This window comes from Trachypithecus francoisi, unplaced genomic scaffold, assembly GCF_009764315.1.
Source record: "Trachypithecus francoisi isolate TF-2019V2 unplaced genomic scaffold, Tfra_2.0 Lachesis_group4, whole genome shotgun sequence".
NCBI lineage: Eukaryota > Metazoa > Chordata > Mammalia > Primates > Cercopithecidae > Trachypithecus > Trachypithecus francoisi.
The window spans coordinates 77,456,037-77,477,314 of NW_022681469.1; the positions used below are offsets into that span (position 1 = coordinate 77,456,037).

The 21,278-nt window shown below is 37.4% G+C and overlaps 1 protein-coding gene across 1 annotated transcript in view; it reads left to right on the plus strand.

The window, feature by feature from the left end:
* Positions 1–20,171, plus strand: part of SDHAF3 (succinate dehydrogenase complex assembly factor 3) — a 77,401-nt gene extending 57,230 nt beyond the window's left edge. The window contains exon 2 of the mRNA XM_033193058.1: positions 19,401–20,171. Coding sequence (XP_033048949.1) covers positions 19,401–19,604 — 204 coding nt within the window. The 3' untranslated portion in view covers positions 19,605–20,171. The remainder of the gene's footprint in view (positions 1–19,400) is intronic.
* Positions 20,172–21,278: the final 1,107 nt, after the last annotated feature.

Consider the following 21,278-nt stretch of genomic DNA (forward strand, 5'->3'; position numbering starts at 1 on the left):
GACTTTCAAATGTGGGATTAAAGGGACTTTGCTGCCTTTTTAATAATACTTTTTTTGGGATTGAAGAATTTAAATGACTAGGTGAGATTTTGTAAAATGGTATAAAGGAGAAATAAACACCTGCAGATAATCATGTTTATACTAATCCTCACTGAGTATCCTCATTTTCTTGGGATAAACCCGGATCTGAATTCTGGTATTTAAATTTGCAAGCTCATCCATTCAAACTTGTTGAAGTTGTATGTGTTTTTGTGAAATTGAAGAGGTTAATATGCAGACTCCAAGGCTAAATTGGCAGTTTGCCTTGTAAAACAAAAATTGTCAGATGAATTGTGAATACAGGTTGTAGCTGGTCAGCACAGATTACACCTTTTATTCTCTTCCTTTTTTCTTTAATAAGTAGATATCAATGCCTGGTATTGTTAGACAGTGAAGGCATGTGGGTGTCTTGGCATGATCCTATGTCTTTAGGACTTTGCTGTCAACATCAACAATAAGCACTCTATAAAAAACTGCGTAGACTGCTAAGGGAGCATAGAGGCAAAACTGGGGCAGGGGTACAGTTGTCCTCAAGAAAATGACACTTGAACTGAGTCTCGAAATCTTATTCCATGAAGTAAATAAGGACATTCCAAATAGAGGGAATATATGGCTGCTGATGCATGGATGGGTATAGAATATTTGGGAATGTAAACCAGCAACTATCTTGAGACAAGTCTCAACCAATCAATTTAGCAGTTTTTTGTCAGTTTTTTGTTAAGGACATGCTCGTGAAACAAGCCTCAGGAGGTCCTGACATCGTATGCCCTAGGTGGTTGGGCAACAACTTGGCCTTACACATTTTAGGGGACATAAGACATCCGTAAATACATGTAAGACGTACACTGGTTCAGTCTGGAAAGCTGGGAGAACTCAAATTGGGGAGGGTGGGAGTTCCAGGTCATAGGGGGATTCAGAGATTTTCTGATGGGCAGTTGGTTGAAAGAGTTTATTTAAAGACCTGAAATGAATAAAAGGGAGTGTCTGGGTTAAGATAAGGGGTTGTGGAGAGGAAGGTTCTTGTTATGCAGATGAAGTCTCCTGATAGCAGCTTTTGGAGAGAATAGATTGTAAGATAGTCTGTTCTGTTAGTTTTAAGGTTTCTGTTTTAATGTTAATGCTGGTCAGCTGTGCCTGAATTCCAAAGGGAAGAAGGTATGATGAGGCATGTCTGACCACCCTTTCCCATCATGGCCTGAACTAATGTTTCAGGTTTACTTTAGAATGCCCTTGGCCAAGAGAAGGGGCCAGTTAGTTGGCAGGGAGCTTAGAATTTTATTTTGGGTTTACAGGAGTTATAGGTAGTTTGTAATGATGCTGGTGACATAAGGAGCCAGATGAGAGACCTTATAGAATAGTAGAAATAATAATCACCATCTAAAAGTTATTCATTCAGCATAGAACAATGCATAATGGATTTTATGACTAAACTTAAAATGGATTTTATGTACTTTTTCCACTATAGTGTCTCGCGCAGGACATCAAAATACTAATTTGATCTAGGCACTTTCTTTCTTGAGAATGCTTGATAAAATTTTATAACTTTCAGTGATTTTTTTTTCTTTTCATGCCAAGGCAGTTAAAGAGGAGTTGGGGGATTTACATGTAACCACCTGATACGGTTTGGATTTGTGTCCCCACCCAAATCTCATGTCGAATTGGAGGAGGGGCCTGGTGGGAGGTGACTGGATTATAGGGGCAGATTTCCCCCTTGCTGTTGTCATGATAGTGAGTTCTCACAAGATCTGATGGTTTAAAAGTGTGTAGCACTTCCCCCCTTGGCTTGCTGTCTCACCTATGTGAGACGTGAAAAAGGTGCTTGCTTTTTGTTCATCTTCTGCTATGATTGTACATTTCCTGCAGCCTCCCAGTCATGTTTCCTGTTAAGGCTACCAAACTGTGAATCAATTAAACCTCTTTTCTTCAAAAATTACCCAGTCTCAGGTAGTTTTTTTAATAGAAGTGTGAGAACAGACTAATACACTACCCAATGTGTTCACCAGGCCTACTGCCTAGACAGAGCCAATTTATCAAGACAGGGGAATTGCCATAGAGAAAGAGTAATTCACACATAGTCGGCTGTATAGGAGATTAGTTTATTATTATTCAAATCAATCTCTCCAAGCATTTGGGATCAGGGTTTTTAAGAAAAATTTATTGGGTTGGAGACAGTGAGTCTGGAGTGCCGATTGGCTGGGTCAGAGATAAAATCATACAGAGTTGAAGCTATCCTCTTGCACTGGGTTGGGGGCCCACAGATCAAATGAGCCAGTTTATCTGTTTGGGTGGTGCCAGCTGATTCAAGTGCAGGGTCTGCAAAACAAGCACTGATGTTGATAGAGGCAGGAGGCAGACAAATGCCTAGGTAGATAAGGAAGGGTCCCTGGAGAATCTCTGATCCACCCACAAGTGTTTACACTGGACTTTTTTGTGCAGGTAAGGGAATACCTGCACAAGGTCTTCCCTGGGCATGCCCACAGTGAACTAGAGGCCCACATGCACTGGGGGGAATGGGGTAGAGCTACCACGAATTCGTGCTTTATGCAGGGGAGGAGCGTGGTCTCTTCAGCTCATGTGTGAGAGTCCTGGTATTCAGTCTGTGAGGCGGGAGCTTGCTGGTGGGACCCCCTCTTTTTACCTAATGAATTCTGCCCTTGTCCCCCTTCAGTGTATTCACCTGCCTAATTTTTCCTGGTCATGATACAAGAATCTGGATTTAGCTGAACTAAGCTTAGAGCAAAAACTCCTGCGTCAATCTTAAGTTTCACAGTAGTGATATTATCCAAAGGAGCAATTTGGGGAAGGTCAGAATTGTGTAGCCTCCAGCTGCATGAGTCTTAAATCATAATCTTTTGGCTAATTTGTTGTCCTACAAGAGCAGTCTAGTTCCCAGGCAAGAAGGGGGTTTGTTTTGGGAAAGATCTGTTATCTTTGTTTCAAACTATAAACTAAATTCTCCCAAAGTTAATTCAATCCTGTGCCCTGGAAAGAAATAAGGACAGCTTGGATGTGAGAAGCAAGATGGAGTTGGTTAGGTCACATCTCTTTCACTGTCCCAGTTATAATTTTTCAATGATGATTTCAATCCCTTCCTTTGGGTTTTATAACACCTTAAGATGTGGGCCAATGAAGATGGAAAAAGTGTGACAACTGCTCTAACTTCTTCCTGCTAACTGGGGGTGTAATTGGGATAGGGGTTGACTCCAAGGTGAGAGGTTTCATACACTTGGCTTTTGTGTTTTCTTCATGCCTTTTACATTTTTTATTATGTTACTTTGTTAACTAATTTTTGTTTCCTCTTCTTTAGCCCATAAATAAATATCCTGTTCATTTCTTACGTACTTATATTCTCCTTTAGTGAGTGAGCTATCTTATTTGTTTGATATTTTAGTTTGATTACGGATGTGTAGATTCTGGGTAACGTGAAATGTGATTGTGATAATGCTACACTCTTTCATTTGGTTAATTAGAATAACAAACAGAAGATAACTTGTAAGATATTAGAATATATTTAAATTTTCTGTTAAAATTTGCCTTTCAGGGCTAGGTGCAGTGGTTCATGCCTGTAATCCCAGCACTTTGGGAGGCTGAGGCAGAAGGATCACCTGAGGTCAGGAGTTCAAGAGCAGCCTGGCCAACATGGAGAAACCCTGCCTCTACTAAAAATACAGAAATTAGCTGGGCATGGTGGTGGGTGCCTATAATCCCAGGTACTTGGGAGACTGAGGCGGGAGGATTGCTTGAACCTAGTGAGCTGAGATCACCTCACTGCACTCCAGCCTGGGAAACAAGAGCGAAACTGTCTCAAAAAAAAAAAAAAAAAAAGTATTAATATCATGATTGTCTGCTTTGGATCAGTATTACTCCAAATTGAACTGCGAAAGTACTGTCAATTTAATATATAACTTTAAAAATATTTGATTTGATGTAACTCACTTGATGTTAGATTCCCTTGGAGATAGAAGAATTATGCAGATTGCTATACATTTTTTTGATGCCAGCTATAATGTAAATAATTTGTTATAAAACATACTGATTTTATTTTCTCAATAAATTGGGAATTTTCTAAACAGATTACATCAAAATAGAATTTGAATGCATCATGTCCTTTAGTTTATATAATTGTTTTTTTAAAAAAATATAGAATTAACCTGCATTACAGATGAACAGGTAGTTAAAAATCTATTGCTAAATGCAGTTTTTCTGTAGAGTGAAAAGAAAAAGCCTGATTATAAAAAATGTAAAAAAAAGAAAAAGAAAATTACAGTTTTGAACTCTTTACGTTTTTAATGTCTAGGAGTGAACTTTTTTGTTCTGTTCTTAACTATTACAATTTAGTTGTTTTTAATGACTGATAGTAAAATATTTGGAAGATTTTTTCAAAAGCTTTTTTTGAGTTTTGTATGTTAGCTTTATAAGCTGTTTTTTGTTCCCCATCAATTTTTAAATCAGTAGTGTATATACATTCTTATCTAACTGGATCGTTGTCACCCTTAGGTATTATATTAAGCTTATTTTCTTGCTCCTTTCCTAGAACCCATCCTCATCTCCATTGAGGTATAAGTGAGTAAGGTAAGGAGTTGGCCAGTTACTTTTTTTTTTTTTTTTGATATAACAGCTTTAGTGTGGCGTCATTGATGCACAGTGAACCACACATATTAATGTGTACACTTGGGTGAGTTTTGAAATATGTATACACCCATGAAACTGTCACCACATTCAAGGTAACAAAAATCTATTACTCCAGAAAGTTTCCTTGTGCCTCACTGTATTCTAATATTACTAAAGAATAAATTAAAGGTTATATATAAAACATAAAATGTACAAATAGTCCATTCACCTAAATGATCAGGAGAATGTATTTTTAAAATTAGTTTCATGAATACATTTTTAGATGAAGTAAAATAAGTTATGTAATATTACCTTAAGTACAATGCTATTATTGTTTCTGGGAACTTCTGGATGAATTTCATAACAAGAATGTGCTTATTTTCTATGCTGACTTCTCATTTCTGACATTTTGACATTTGATTTGTAAGTTTCCAATATCACGGACATACAGAGTTTATAGTAGACAAATGTAAAGAATATTTCTGAACTAGGTTTTCTGTAACATTTCCTTATTGCTTCCTTAGCCAAAAACTTTCTATATTCTTGTTTGTTTTGTTTTTTTTTCTTTGCTGTGCTGTGTCACAACTAACACCTTTTTTGCTCATCTCTGGGAGTCACAGGTGAATCTTGAGTTTGGTTTACAGAGGAACCTGGGGAATTTGACTTCACAGAGGCTAAGCTTCATGGCACCTGAGAAATTCACTTGTTAGTGACACTAATGTTACTTTCTATTCTTTGCACTCTGTGAATCAAAGTGTTATATATTACTAGTGTTTGTGGGCTAAGAAATAACATGTATAATCTATCATCTTTGACTCGAAAATCATAAAACCTCGTCAGAATGAGCCCAAGAAACCAAATTTATTGTCATTGCCATGTAGGTTCTTTTTTTTTTCTTTCTTTCTATAATATATTGTGTATTAATGACTTGGGCAGATGTGCTTCAGATCCCCAAAGTGTCTTTGAATTTAGCTCTTGTAATTCAGGTAACTTTCAGGCTTCTTGTGGAGAGGGGTGTTTTGGTTTTTGCTCCTCTAGGAGGCATGATATTTTTCATAAGTTCTCTAGGGAAAGCTTGACCAAATGCTCCTGACTTAAGTTTGTTGGTTCAGTGTTGCTACATGAAATCTTACAATAATTGAATAAATTTTGGGGGAAAGTTACCTTTTTCTTTCCTAGATAATAGTTGGATGTCTCTTTGGTTGTTTACATTGAAGAATACAAATAATTGTTCAAAACTATAAAAAATTACTGTCATTTTAGCTGTCCAGGAAGTTGTGAGAACAGTAGCACAATTACGCCTATTTTAAAGGGAATTTAAAATTCTTGTAATTCAAAAGAAAGGCATCAGGCTAATTCTGATTGTGACGGCATTTTTATGATTTAACCTAAAAGCTTTTTTTATGCTATTAAGGAAATTCTTTGTATATAAAGTATTTAAAAAGTCAAGTTTTTAATGGGATAGATGTTATATAGTTTGGTATTTTCTTGAACTCTATACAGTCGATAAGTATCTTAAAAATGCTATTTTCATAAAATGTTTTAAACCATTTGGTTTTAGTATTAAAGGAGGCCCGTGATACATGCTTTTCTACATAAGAATAGCCTTTTGTGAGGCAACTAATTGTCTTTATTTACAGAGCTTGACAGTTTAGATTTTCATATATCATTAGTACTTTTGGGCCATTTAGTTTGAATTTTGTTTTAAAAAACACAGATAAGCAAATACTAGATATGTGATTAAAGCTTTGTGTTCAAATTACATTAATTACAGTCTGCAAAATCGCTTTGATCTCTGCTGTTAAGGACAAATGAAACACTGGAGCTGTAATTTCCTTATCCCCCAATTTTTCCTATAGCTATTCTTTAATTTCTTTCCCTTTCATTTAGTTAGTTACATAATATTTATTATAAAATATCAAAACAGTACAGAGTTGAGGTATTCAGAACAAAATATGAAAAACTATTCAGAAGTTTCTGGTCATCCTTTCAGCCTCTGTTTAAATTTGTACATGTTTTGAAGCATATACAAATGGCATCTATACATATTTTGCAAGTTGATTATTTCACGTGGGAAGCTTTTCATGTCAGTACATGTTTGACCTTGTTCTTTTTAACTATCGCATGCTTTTTTGTAGTCTAGATGAACTAGATAGTTAATGTGAGCAATCCTTATACCTCTTTCTATATGCATGTATTTTTTCAGGGATGAATGGGTCCAGTATCTTTTCTGCCTTCACAGTCCTGTTACTCAGAGTCCTCAACTCTCCAAAATCCATTGTTTTCTTGGTTCTTGTCTTTCTGTGACTCTATCACCATTCCATATTCAAATCCCATTCTCTTCTTCCAACACTGTTCATTGTTGGAATCTTTTTTTTTTTTTTTTTTTGAGGCGGAGTCTCGCTCTGTTGCCCGGACTGGAGTGCAGTGGCCGGATCTCAGCTCACTGCAAGCTCCGCCTCCCGGGTTTACGCCATTCTCCTGCCTCAGCCTCCCGAGTAGCTGGGACTACAGGCGCCTGCCACCTCGCCCGGCTAGTTTTTGTATTTTTAGTAGAGACGGGGTTTCACTGTGTTAGCCAGGATGGTCTCGATTTCCTGACCTCGTGATCCGCCCGTCTCGGCCTCCCAAAGTGCTGGGATTACAGGCTTGAGCCACCGTGCCCGGTCCATTGTTGGAATCTTAAACTGTGGCCCAGATTTGTTTGTTGAACCAGTCTCAATTTTTGTATGTCAGTTATATAAGGAATTTCATGCCACTTTGGTTCTAGCCTGTGGGGAAATTAAATTATTTACATTATAAATAAAAATATTAATGGTACACAAAGTGAATTATTTAATAAAGGTTCACCAGCTATGTGCTAAAGTGACAGTTCTGAAATCCCATTGTTTTGGTGAGGAAATTACTGAATCTATTTAAAAATGATTTTGCTATGTTTTGGATTTTAAAAATGTATATTGTAAAAAATTATTATAATAAGATGTTTAAGAAATATTTTTAGAAACAGAAGAAAAACTACTGGTAAATCAAGGCTTTATCAAAGAACTTTAAGTGGTCCCCTTTTGGGGATTGGTTTTGTGGAAGACAATTTTTCTACAGGTTGTGGGGGATAGTTTTGGAATGAAATGGCTCCACCTCAGATCATCAAGCATTATATTCTCATGAGGTGCACATAACCTAGATCCTTTGCATAAGCAGTTCACAATAGGGTTCATGCTTCTGTAAGAATCTAATGCCACTGCTGACCTGACACGAGGCAGAGCTCAGGTGGTCATGCTTGCCTGCTTCCTAACAGGCTATGGACTGCACCAGTACCTGGGAAGCTTTGTTGGAAAGAAATATCAAACCCATAGTTGAAAGTGAGAAGTTACTGAAATAGTTTTAGTTGAATGTTTTTAATTTTAAGTTATATATGAATGTGTGTATGCATGTGTATATATGCATTTTTTTATTAGAGAAATCTCAACCATATACAAATGTAGAGAAAATATAATGAACCACCTTGTACCTGTCACTCGACTTCAACAGTTATCAACTCATGGCCAGTCAGGTTTCATCTGTACCTCCACTTACTTCTCTTTCTCCCAGATTATTTTTAAATCACAAACATAAAATTTGCCTTCAGTATTTTAATGTAGACTCTTTAAAGTCATGACCATGCTATTATGTCACTTCCAAAATTAGAAATATTTTTTTTTTTTTTTGAGATGGAATCTCGCTGCAAGCTCCGCGTCCTGGGTTCACGCCATTCTCCTGCCTCAGCCTCCAAGTAGCTGGGAGGACTGCAGGCGCCTGCCACCACACCAGGCTAATTTTTTGTGTTTTTAGCAGAGACAGGGTTTCACCATGTTAGCCAAGATGATCTCGATCTCCTCCTGACCTTGTGATCCGCCTGCCTCAGCCTCCCAAAGTGCTGGGATTACAGGTGTGAGCCACCGCGCCTGGCCGAAATAATTCTTAATACCAAACATCCAGTTTTTAAAGTTTCCTGATTCTTTTTGTTAGCAGCTTTTTTTTTTTTTTTTTTTTTTTTTAGATGGGGTCTTTCTCTGTTGCCAGGCTGGAGTGCAGTGGCACAGTCTTGGCTCACTGCAACCTCCAACTCCTGGTTTCAAGCAATTCTCCTGCCTCAGCCTTCTAAGTAGCTAGGATTACAGGCACATGCCACCACACCGGCTAAGTTTTGTATTTTTAGTAGGGACAGGGTTTCACCATGTTGGCCAGGCTGGTCTCGAACTCCTGACTTCAAGTGATCCACCCAGCTCAGCCTCCCAAAATGCTGGGATTACAGTCATGAGCCACTGTGAGCATTTTTGTTCAAGTAAGAAATAAATAAATGTATTATAATTAGTTGATACACCTGTTAAATCTAAAATTCTTTTTTCTTTTTTTTTTTTAGCTGAGTTAATTTTAGACTTACTGAAGAGAGTTGCAAAGATAGTACAGGTTCCCTATACCTTTCTGTGCTACTTCCCCTGTTAATAGTCTACGTAACCATAGTACTGTTATAAAAACTGAGAAGCTAACATGGATGCAATGTTATTAACTAAACTACAGAGTATATATTCAGTTTCACCAGCTTTTATAGGAATTTTTTTTTTTTCTGTTCCAGGGCCTAATGCAAGATCCTGCATCACATTTAGTCATCAGAGCTCCTTAGTTTCCTCTAATCTGTAATAGTTCCTTCCTTTTTCCTTGTCATTGATGGCCTTAAAACTTTTGAAGGGTACTGATCAGTTATTTTATAGAGTGTCCCTTAATTGAGGTTTATCTGATGTTTTCTTATGATTAGATTGAGGTTGTGCATTATTGGGAAGAATACCACCAAGGTGATACATCCTCTCAGTGCCTAATTATCGGGAAGTACATGAGGGCAGTGTGACTTATTACTGGTGATGTTTACCTTGATCATTTCATTGAGGTGGTATCTTTCAGCTTTCATCACTGTAAAGTTGCTATTTTTCCTTTATTACTTCTGAGACTGGGGTTGTTATGTAGTTTTTCATAGTCTGAATCATGCTGATTGCATTCCCATGGTGATGTTTAACACTTAGGTCTCTTGTGTTTCCTGTAAATTGATAATAGATGTAGAGGCTTATTAGGTGTATGTTTTGTTTTTTTGTTTTTTGTTTTTGGTAATATGTACTTCTATCAAGGAGGCACATAATATCTGGTTGTTTCTCTTTTTATGTTATTTATGTTTTTTAAGGGATGAATGGGTCCAGTAGCTTTTCTGCCTTCATAGTCCTGTTACTCAGAAATGTTTACTTGAAATGGTTTATTTAGTTTGATTCTAAATGCTGTTAAGAAGCAATCTACAGCCGGGTGAGGTGGCGGGCACCTGTAGTCCCAGCTACTCGGGAGGCTGAGGCAGGAGAATGGCATGAACCCGGGAGGCGGAGCTTGCAGTGAGCTAAGATCCGGCCACTGCACTCCAGCCTGGGTGACAGAGTGAGACTCCATCTCAAAAAAAAAGAAGCAATCTAATATAGTTCATTTCTATTCTTTAAAAACATCTGTATAATAGATAAATGATTTTTAAAATTTAATTTATTTAAGTTAGAGTTTGTTTTCTTAATGTTATTAAACTGGCAAGTTTTGTATATTTTAATTTTAGGTTTGGGGGTACATGTGAAGGTTTGTTGCACAGGTAAACTTGTGTCACGGGGGTTTGTTGTACAGATTGGTTCATCACGCAGTCATGAAGCCCAGTACCCAATAGTTATCTTCTCTGGTCCTTCTCCCACCCTCATGTAGGTGTCTGTGGTTCCCTTCTTTGTGTTCATGAGTTCTCATCATTTAGCTCCCACTTAGAAGTGAGAATGGGTGATGTTTGCTTTACTAAAAACTAAGCGCTCCTCTTGCCTCGGCCTCCCAAAGCTGTGGGATTACAGGTGTGAGCCAGTGTGCTCGACCATACTAGTAATTTAATAGTATCAATTTGATTCAGACTATCAACAAGTTTAATATACAGGTAGAGAATTAAAGTACAGTGAAGGCACAGCTGGGCCTCAAAATATTTGATTCTTCTATCCCGACAAACTGGTACTATAGCTTCTCTGCCTTTTCAAAAACTAGTGGGAAACAGTATAGCATGAAAGTTAGTTTTTTTCTACTAGGAGACTTTAAGACTGTTTCTGTAGTTCACTGCTGTATTAATTTCCTGTGTCTGCTGTAATGAACTACCACAGCCTGACTTAAAACAATGGTAGCGTATTCTGGAGAGGCCTAATTAAAGAGTGAGAGACTCTAGGGAAGAAATCCACATCTTTTAGCTTCTGGTGGATCCAGGACTCCCTTGAATTATGGCCATATCACTCCAAACTGATTTTTTCTTCATATCAGGTTCTCCTCTGTATGCCTAATTTATCATCCCCTCTAAGAATACTTTTCGGGACCATCAGTATAATCTCATCTCAGAATCCTTAATCACACTTGCAAAACCTGTAATATACATATAAGGTAACACAGTTCCAAAGATTAGGACTTGACATCTTTTGGGGACACCATTCAGCCCGCTGCACCTGCTCTCAACATACTCTTAAGTGTTTCTCTTCGATGGCTTTGTGCTACTTAAAGCAGCTGCTTAACTTATCCTGAGGAAGCACTGCACATTCTCTTTGGTTCAAGAGAGCAATCATAGGAATTTTCTAACTTTCAGGATAGCTTTATTCCTAGAAGCCAGCATGATAACAGTTTGAAACCAAAGGATGCTGTTAATGTGTAGTGTAGTATTTTTCTGTTCTGAGTCTCTTCCCTCCAGGTAGATATGCTTGGCAGGGTGACCTAGTCAAATTCACATTTTATTGCTGCTTCTTACCTATGTCTGGACCACCTCCAAATTGTGGTCCTGAAGTTATTTTTATGTTGGCCATTCTTCTGTCTTGCCCGGAAAAGAATGCTGTTGCAAGTACATGGAATCAAAGACTAGTAGGTAAATGGGTGGTGTATAGGGGGACGGTTGGGATTTTTTTCTGTTTCCTTTTCGTGACAGTCTTTCTAGAACCCAAGATGTTCATTCATTGATCATTTCTCACACATGAAATGTATTTCTACTTTCCATAAGAAACATTATTCCCATAATTATTATAAATTATACCCTAAGTGAAATGTGTTCTGAAATTATATACAAAGTTATAAAAATTTTCAAAAATGGGAAAGTTATGTATTCACCACTCAGATTTAACCAATATTAATATTTTGAAATATTTAGATCACTTTTTGAAAGTAAATAATATTAAAAGGTACAGCTAAAATTGCATTCCCCTTTTTACTCCTCAGAGGTAATCAGGATCCTGATGTTGGTTGTTTCCATGCTTGTTTTTATGTTTTTTATTTTATTTTCTTTATTTATTTTGAGACGGAGTCTCGCTCTAGCCCGGGCTGGAGTGCAGTGGCCAGATCTCAGCTCACTGCAAGCTCCGCCTCCCGGGTTTACGCCATTCTCCTGCCTCAGCCTCCGGAGTAGCTGGGACTACAGGCGCCCGCCACCTCGCCCTGCTAGTTTTTTGTATTTTTTAGTAGAGACAGGGTTTCACCGTGTTAGCCAGGATGGTCTCGATCTCCTGACCTCGTGATCCGCCCGTCTCGGCCTCCCAAAGTGCTGGGATTACAGGCTTGAGCCACCGCGCCCGGCCTTTTTTAACTTTTAAAAAAAATTTTGCTTTATTTTTCAACAATTTATCATATGCTTAGATATAGTATTTTGTATTCTCCTTGGAACTTGCTAAGCTTCTTGAATTTATGTTTCCTTAAAATACTCATTAAAATTCATAAAAATTTATAAAAATAAGATACCCTCCTGGGCGCAGTGGCTCAGACTTGTAATCCCAGCACTTAGGGAGGCCGAGGCAGGTGGATCATGAGGTCAGGAGATCGAGACCATCCTACCTAACATGGTGAAACCCCGTCTCTACTAAAAGTACAAAAAAAATTAGCCGGGCGTGATGGCGGGCGCCTGTATTCCCAGCTACTTGGGAGGCTGAGGCAGGAGAATGGCCTGAACCCAGGAGGCGGAGCTTGCAGTGAGTGGAGATCACACCTCTGCACTCCAACCTGGGTAACAGAGCAAGACTCCATCTCAAAAAAAAAAAAAAGATACCGATTGAAATTTATTTTTCTTCTAAGGTAGTTACCTCTTTTCTTGGATTCCACTTAAACTTTTGATAAATCTTTTGGCATTGTTTAAAACTGAATAATTTCTGTTGCTGTATTTTCAAGTTCATGAATCTTCCCTTCATCTCCAGTCTATTAAGTGACACTTTAAAAATTCTAGATATTGCATTTTTGAGTTTTCAAATGTATTTGGTTCTTATAATTCCTCATTCTCTGCTGAGATTTATCTGCCCATTTATGATTACCATATTGTCTTTTACATACATTTATGGTACCTGCTTTATTATTTTTTTTTTTTTTTTTTTTTTTTAATTATACTTTAAGTTCTAGGGTACATGTGCATGACGTTTATATCATGTATAACTCCCCAATGCAATCCCTCCCTCCTCCCCCCTCCCCATGATAGGCCCCAGTGTGTGATGTTCCCCTTCCCGAGTCCAAGTGATCTCATTGTTCAGTTCCCACCTATGAGTGAGAACATGCGGTGTTTGGTTTTCTCTTCTTGTGATAGTTTGCTAAGAATGATGGTTTCCAGCTGCATCCATGTCCCTACAAAGGACGCAAACTCATCCTTTTTGATGGCTGCATAGTATTCCATGGTGTATATGTGCCACATTTTCTTAATCCAGTCTGTCACAGATGGACATTTGGGTTGATTCCAAGTCTTTGCTATTGTGAATAGTGCCGCAATAAACAAACGCGTGCATGTGTCTTTGTAGTAGAGTAATTTATAATCCTTTGGGTATATACCCAGTAGTGGGATGGCTGGGTCATATGGTACATCTAGTTCTAGATCCTTGAGGAATCGCCATACTGTTTTCCATAATGGTTGAACTAGTTTACAATCCCACCAACAGTGTAAAAGTGTTCCTATTTCTCCACATCCTCTCCAACACCTGTTGTTCCTGACTTCTTAATGATTGCCATTCTAACTGGTGTGAGATGGTATCTCATTGTGGTTTTGATTTGCATTTCTCTGATGGCCAGTGATGATGAGCATTTTTTCATGTGTCTGTTGGCTGTATGGATGTCTTCTTTTGAGAAATGTCTGTTCATATCCTTTCCCCACTTTTTGATGGGTTGTTTGCTTTTTTCTTGTATATTTGTTTGAGTTCTTGGTAGATTCTGGATATTAGCCCTTTGTCAGATGAGTAGGTTGCAAAAATTTTTTCCCATTCTGTAGGTTGCCTGTTCACTCTGATGGTAGTTTCTTTGGCTGTGCAAAAGCTCTTTAGTTTAATTAGATCCCATGTGTCAATTTTTGCTTTTGCTGCCGTTGCTTTTGGTGTTTTAGACATGAAGTCCTTGCCCATGCCTATGTCCTGAATGGTACTACCTAGATTTTCTTCTAGGGTTTTTATGGTATTAGGTCTAACATTTAAGTCTGTAATCCATCTTGAATAATTTTCGTATAAGGGGTAAGGAAAGGATCCAGTTTCAGCTTTCTACTTATGGCTAGCCAATTTTCCCAGCACCATTTATTAATAGGGAATCCTTTCCCCATTTCTTGTTTCTCTCAGGTTTGTCAAAGATCAGATGGCTGTAGATGTGTGGTATTATTTCTGAGGACTCTGTTCTGTTCCATTGGTCTATATCTCTGTTGTGGTACCAGTACCATGCTGTTTTGGTTACTGTAGCCTTGTAGTATAGTTTGAAGTCAGGTAGCGTGACGCCTCCAGCTTTGTCCTTTTGACTTAGGATTGTCTTGGCAATGCGGGCTCTTTTTTGGTTCCATATGAACTTTAAAGCTGTTTTTTCCAATTCTGTGAAGAAAGTCATTGGTAGCTTGATGGGGATGGCATTGAATCTATAAATCACCTTGGGCAGTATGGCCATTTTCACGATATTGATTCTTCCTATCCATGAGCATGGTATGTTCTTCCATTTGTTTGTGTCCTCTTTGATTTCACTGAGCAGTGGTTTGTATTCTCCTTGAAGAGGTCCTTTACATCCCTTGTAAGCTGGATTCCTAGGTATTTGATTCTCTTTGAAGCAATTGTGAATGGAAGTTGATTCCTGATTTGGCTCTCTGCTTGTCTGTTACTGGTGTATAAGAATGCTTGGGATTTAATTGGACTAAATGCTCCAATTAAAAGACACAGACTGGCAAACTGGATCAAGAGTCAAGACCCATCAGTCTGCTGTATTCAGGAGACCCATCTCACATGCAGAGACATACATAGGCTCAAAATAAAGGGATGGAGGAAGATCTACCAAGCAAATGGAGAACAAAAAAAAGCAGGGGTTGCAATCCTAGTCTCTGATAAAACAGACTTTAAACCATCAAAGATCAAAAGAGACAAAGAAGGCCATTACATCATGGTAAAGGGATCAATTCAACAGGAAGAGCTAACTCTCCTAAATATATATGCACCCAATACAGGAGCACCCAGATTCATAAAGCAAGTCCTTAGAGACCTACAAAGAGACTTAGACTCCCATACAATAATAATGGGAGACTTCAACACTCCACTGTCAACATTAGACAGATCAACGAGACAGAAAGTTAACAAGGATATCCAGGAATTGAACTCATCTCTGCACCAAGCGGACCTAATAGACATCTATAGAACTCTCCACCCCAAATCAACAGAATATACATTCTTCTCAGCACCACATCGCACTTATTCCAAAATTGACCACATAATTGGAAGTAAAGCACTCCTCAGCAAATGTACAAGAACAGAAATTATAACAAACTGTCTCTCAGACCACAGTGCAATCAAACTAGAACTCAGGACTAAGAAACTCAATCAAAACCGCTCAACTACATGGAAACTGAACAACCTGCTCCTGAATGACTACTGGGTACATAACGAAATGAAAGCAGAAATAAAGATGTTCTTTGAAACCAATGAGAACAAAGATACAACATACCAGAATCTCTGGGACACATTTAAAGCAGTGTGTAGAGGGAAATTTATAGCACTAAATGCCCACAAGAGAAAGCAGGAGAGATCTAAAATTGACACTCTAACATCACAATTAAAAGAACTAGAGAGGCAAGAGCAAACACATTCAAAAGCTAGCAGAAGGCAAGAATAACTAAGATCAGAGCAGAACTGAAGGAGATAGAGACACAAAAAACCCTCCAAAAATCAATGAATCCAGGAGTTGGTTTTTTGAAAAGATCAACAAAATTGACAGACCGCTAGCTAGACTAATAAAGAAGAAAAGAGAGAGGAATCAAATAGACGCAATAAAAAATGATAAAGGGGATATCACCACCGACCCCACAGAAATACAAACTACCATCAGAGAATACTATAAACACCTCTACGCAAATCAACTAGAAAATCTAGAAGAAATGGATAATTTCCTGGACACTTACACTCTCCCAAGACTAAACCAGGAAGAAGTTGAATCCCTGAATAGACCAATAGCAGGCTCTGAAATTGAGGCAACAATTAATAGCCTACCCACCAAAAAAAGTCCAGGACCAGATGGATTCACAGCTGAATTCTACCAGAGGTACAAGGTGGAGCTGGTACCATTCCTTCTGAAACTATTTCAATCAATAGAAAAAGAGGGAATCCTCCCTAACTCTTTTTATATGGTACCTGCTTTAAAATCTGTTTCTGCTAATTCTAATGTCTGAATAATCTCAGGCACTGGTCTGCATTGATTGCCCTTTGTCTTGACTGTTTGTAATAATTTTGAATTTTTTTCCTGGACACTGTAAATGATACATTGTAGAGACATTATTCTAGATTTTTCTTCACTCAAACGGAAACTCAGTGGCCATTAAATAACACTCTGTCCTACCTCCCCCAGCCCTTAGTATTCTCCATTCGTTCTATGAATTTGCCTATTCTAGATATTTCATGTAAGTGGAATCATACAATGTCTTTTTATGTTTGGCTTCTTAGCATAATGTTTTCAAGGTTTACCCATGTTGTATGGATCAGAACTTCATTCTAAGAGTGATAAATATTCTACTGTATGTCTATACCACATTTTGTTTATCTACTTGCTGGTGGACATCTAGGTTATTTTCTGAATGTCATCTATTTGTGAATATTGCTGCTGTGAACATGGGTATACAAGTATGTGTTTGAGTTCCTGCTGTCAGTTATTTTGGTATATACCTATGTGTGCATTTGCTGGATCATATGGTAATTCTGTGTTTAACTTTCTGAGGAACTGCCAATCTTTTCTGCAGTGGCTATGCCATTTTATATTCTCATTATCAATGTATGAGGATTCCAGTTTATTCATAGCCTTGCCAACAACTTATTTTTCTGGGGTTTAAAAAAATTATTATAGGAGACAACTTGGTGTGAAGTGGCATCTCATTGTGGTTTTGATTTACACTTTTCTAATGACGAATGATTTTGAGCATCTTTTCATGTACTTGTCCATCTGTATATCTTCTTTGGAGAAATGTCTATTCATATGCTTTACCCATTTTTACATTGGGCTATTTGTCTTTTAGTTGTGGTTCTTTATATATTCTAGATAATAAACCCTTTTCAGATATGATTTGCAATTTTTTTCTCATTCTGTAATTGTCTTTTCACTCAAGTGTCCTTTGATGCACAGAAGTATTTAATTTTGATACTGTCCAATTTATCTATTGTTGTTGCTTGGGCTTTTGGTGTCATATCTAAGAACCTATTGCCAAGTCAAAGGTCATAAAGATTTACCTCTATGTTCTCTTCTAGGATTCTCATGATTTTCACTCTTGTGTTTAGGTCTTTGATTCACTGTGAGTTAATTTTTGTATATGGTAGAAGATGGGGGTCCAACTTCACTCTTTTGCATGTGGAAATTTAGTTTTCCCAGCACCAGTTGTTGACCAGACTATTCTTTCCTCCATTGAATGGATTTGCCGTCTTTGTCAAAAACCAGTTGGCTATACATGTAAGGATTTAATTCTGGACTCTCCATTCTATTGGTGTTACATATCTATTCTAATGCCAGTACCACACTGTTTTGTTTGATATTGGGAGTTGTGAGTCCTCTAATTTTGTTCTTGTTCAAGATTGTTTTTGCTATTTAGAGTTCCTTATCAACTTTTCCATTTTTGCAAATGAATACTTTCTTAAAGCCTGCTTTTTAGATTTTATTTTTTGGAGATTCATCCATGTTGATACGTAGACTTACAGCTTATTTGTTGTGGCTTATCATCTGAGTAAATTTCAGTGTATTTGACTTTTCTCCTATTGAAGTACAATTGTTTCCATTTTTTTTGTTTGTTTGTTTTGCTTTTAACAATGAACATTGTTGTGCATGATACTTGCTCACGTGTTTGGAGACATTTTAGATTATCAGGACTGGGAGAGGAGCATTACTGCCATCTGGTGGTCAGAGACAAGAGATGCTACTAAACATCCTACTATGCAGACTCCCACAGACCCATCCCCACCCCTACCCCCAACACACACACAAAATAGTGCCAAGGTTGAAAAACCCTGCTTGCTCTGAAGCGTATAGAAGTGGAATTGATAAAACTTGAGGTGTTTTGGTCTTAATAAGTGGATTTCTGTAAATCATGGAAAAATATTTTCTCCATAGGTTTGGAATGTTTGGAATTAAAGTTGCTCTGTCTATGCTGCCATTCCAGCAATTACAAGCAATTTAGATATCTCAAGACAGATTAGGTAGCAGCATTATCCAGAGTTAGCCAGTTCATTCACTTTAACTTCATGAACTAAAATACACTGGTACTTTGTCTAATTAAAAGATTAATTTTAGAGTGAGTTTCAAAACAGTGGCACTTGTGCAGATGGGGATAGTTGGAATATTAGGCTGAATGTACTTAGTTTTTCTTGACACAGATGGTTGTTAAATATTGAAGGCTTAAAGGTTTAAGAAGTTTCTCTCTAGTATGTTTTGAATTAAAATGGTAACTGAAGACATAGGAATGAATTTAGACTCACTTGAAAAGATGTATTACATGTCACAGTAGAATACTGTGCTGACATAAATAGGATGAAAGCATGTCCTTTGCAGCAGCATAGATGCCATAATCCTAAGCAAATTAACACAGGCACAGAAAAATAAAATTTTAAGTGGGAGCTAAACATTGAGCACACATGGATGTAAATAGGGAACAATTGACAGCATGGACTACTGGAGGGAGGTATGGGTTGAAAAACTATCTGTTGGGTACTGGGCTTACTCTCTGGGTGACAGGATCTGTACCCAAAACTTCAGCATCATGCAGTTATTCCCATGTAAGAAACCTGCACATGTACCCCCTTGTATCTAGGGGGTACATGTGCAGGTTTAAAATAAAAGTTGGGGGGAAAAAGACCCATGGTTCCTATTTGAGAATCTATTGAAAGCTATGGCCCCAGAAATGTCCATACTTGTGTAAATACAATTTTGCATATGGTTTAAGGTGGTTTATGCATGCTCCTGAAGCCCATCCATGGACTCACCACTCTTTACTTATGTCCAGGTTAAACATTTTGCTAAAAGTTGATTAAATCGTTTAAAGTGCTAAAAATAGATATATATGAAATTGTCAATGAATTGTATCTTCACAACTATATTTATGTTTTCCTAACCAAATGCTTCTACATTTAGTGATGAGGAAAAATAGGTGACTAAGAATTAGACTTCAGGTCCTCTAATGTTAAATATTATTTAAACTTTACATCTATAACATTCATTCCTTGTCTTTTTAGGTATATGCAACAGTGTTATCGCAACAAGCTAACGAAAACAGACAAAATTCAACTGGAAAAGCATGTTTTGGCACCTTCCTCCCAGAAGAAAAACTTAATGACTTTCGTGATGAACAGATTGGACAGTTGCAGGAGCTGATGCAAGAAGCCACAAAACCCAATAGGCAATTTAGTATTTCTGAGTCTACAAAACCAAAATTTTAGTTCATACGACAAAGCTTAACAAGACATGCAAAAATTTAGAACCCTTACTTTAACTGTCATTGGTTTTTGAAATGTATTATTTAAGCTTTGAAAATGCTTGTTATTAATGAAATATTCTCTTATTTTGGATATTGTGAATGCAACAATAGATGAATCAAGATCACTAGTGACAATTGAAAAAATTATTGGAATAATAGCACTTGCTGTATGAAATTCGATTTTGGAACTAAACGGGAAATAATGGATCTAAAATGGACAAATTTCTAGAATTTTGCTGAAAACATTTTAAAATGCTGTTCTCATCCAACCATATTAGCCTTCTGTCTTTTCTTTAGCTTCATCAAGTAAGTATGTTGTGATAATGATAGATACAGAATTCCAATCAGGTTTTTTTTTAAATACACTGTCATTTTGAACATTTCATCACTTCTACTTTAATAATACATACATGATTTTTCTTCTGAATGTCTCTTCTCCCTGCATCACTGTTCATTCACAATGAAAGGTTAGGGAGAAGCTTTAAAATTCACTCTTTTACTATCATTTGTATAATAGACTATACAAAGTCTAATACATTTCCTCCAGTGTTTGTTTGTTAATAACAACCCCTGAAATAATGTGTACCTTGAGACTCTGATTTATCAGCTAATAGTTGAGGACATTACAAATCAACTTAACTATAAGAAACTTCCCTAAGATCTTACATTTAAAAAATGGTAAACCCATTTACAACATAAAATGTGGATTTTCAAAAATATTATGCTAAATGACTTATATCTGTAGTTATTGAAACCTGATTCCCAGTGTGATACTATTAGGTGGTAGAGTCCTTATGAATGGGATTGTTGGCCTATAAAACAAAGCCCCAGAGAGATCTCTTGCCCCTTCTACCGTATGAGGATACAGTGAGATGATGTTAAAGCAAACATGGCCCCTCATCAGACACTGAATCTGCTGGTGCCCTGATCTTGTACTTTGCAGTCTCCAAAACGTGAGAAACAGATTTCTATCTATGAGCCACCCAGTTTATGGTAATTTGTTATAGCAGCCCAAGGAGACTAAGACAGTTAGGGAGGCTTACTCCAAGATTCTGAAATGGTCATTTTTTTAAGATGCACTTGCAATTTATGTCATCTCTTTAGAAACTGATACATGTTTTCTCTGGTTTGGTGTCTCATGTGTTCTCTCTTTGTATATAGCTGCTTTTTTTTTTGAGTCAGTCTGATCTGTTGGTCTTTCTTATTGAGAAAGATAATCAGTTATTCTACTGTCTGTGTTATAACAGGCTTCAGGGATAAGACAAAGCTCCTGCTCCCAAAAAGGTTAAAATCTAGTTGTGCCTTCAGGAGCTCTCTTTCATAATGAACAAATACGTCTGCAAACTCTTTACAGCATTATCCTTTTCATCTTGCCTAATAGAAACCTAGTAATTATGAAGACACTGCTTCACTGTAGTCTTGTAAAGTGGGCCACAACTCCCACTTTACAAGAGACCCATCCTATATGTCCCTTTCAACCCATCACTCTGCCACCCTCGCTTAAGAACTCTTCCCTCTGTGGCTTTCTTTTAGGGTATACTTCCCTTCTGTTCATTGGCACTTGACTTACCTCAAATCTTGTCATTATTTTGGTGACTTAGTATTTATGTCGTTTACTTATCCAGTAGACTGAGAG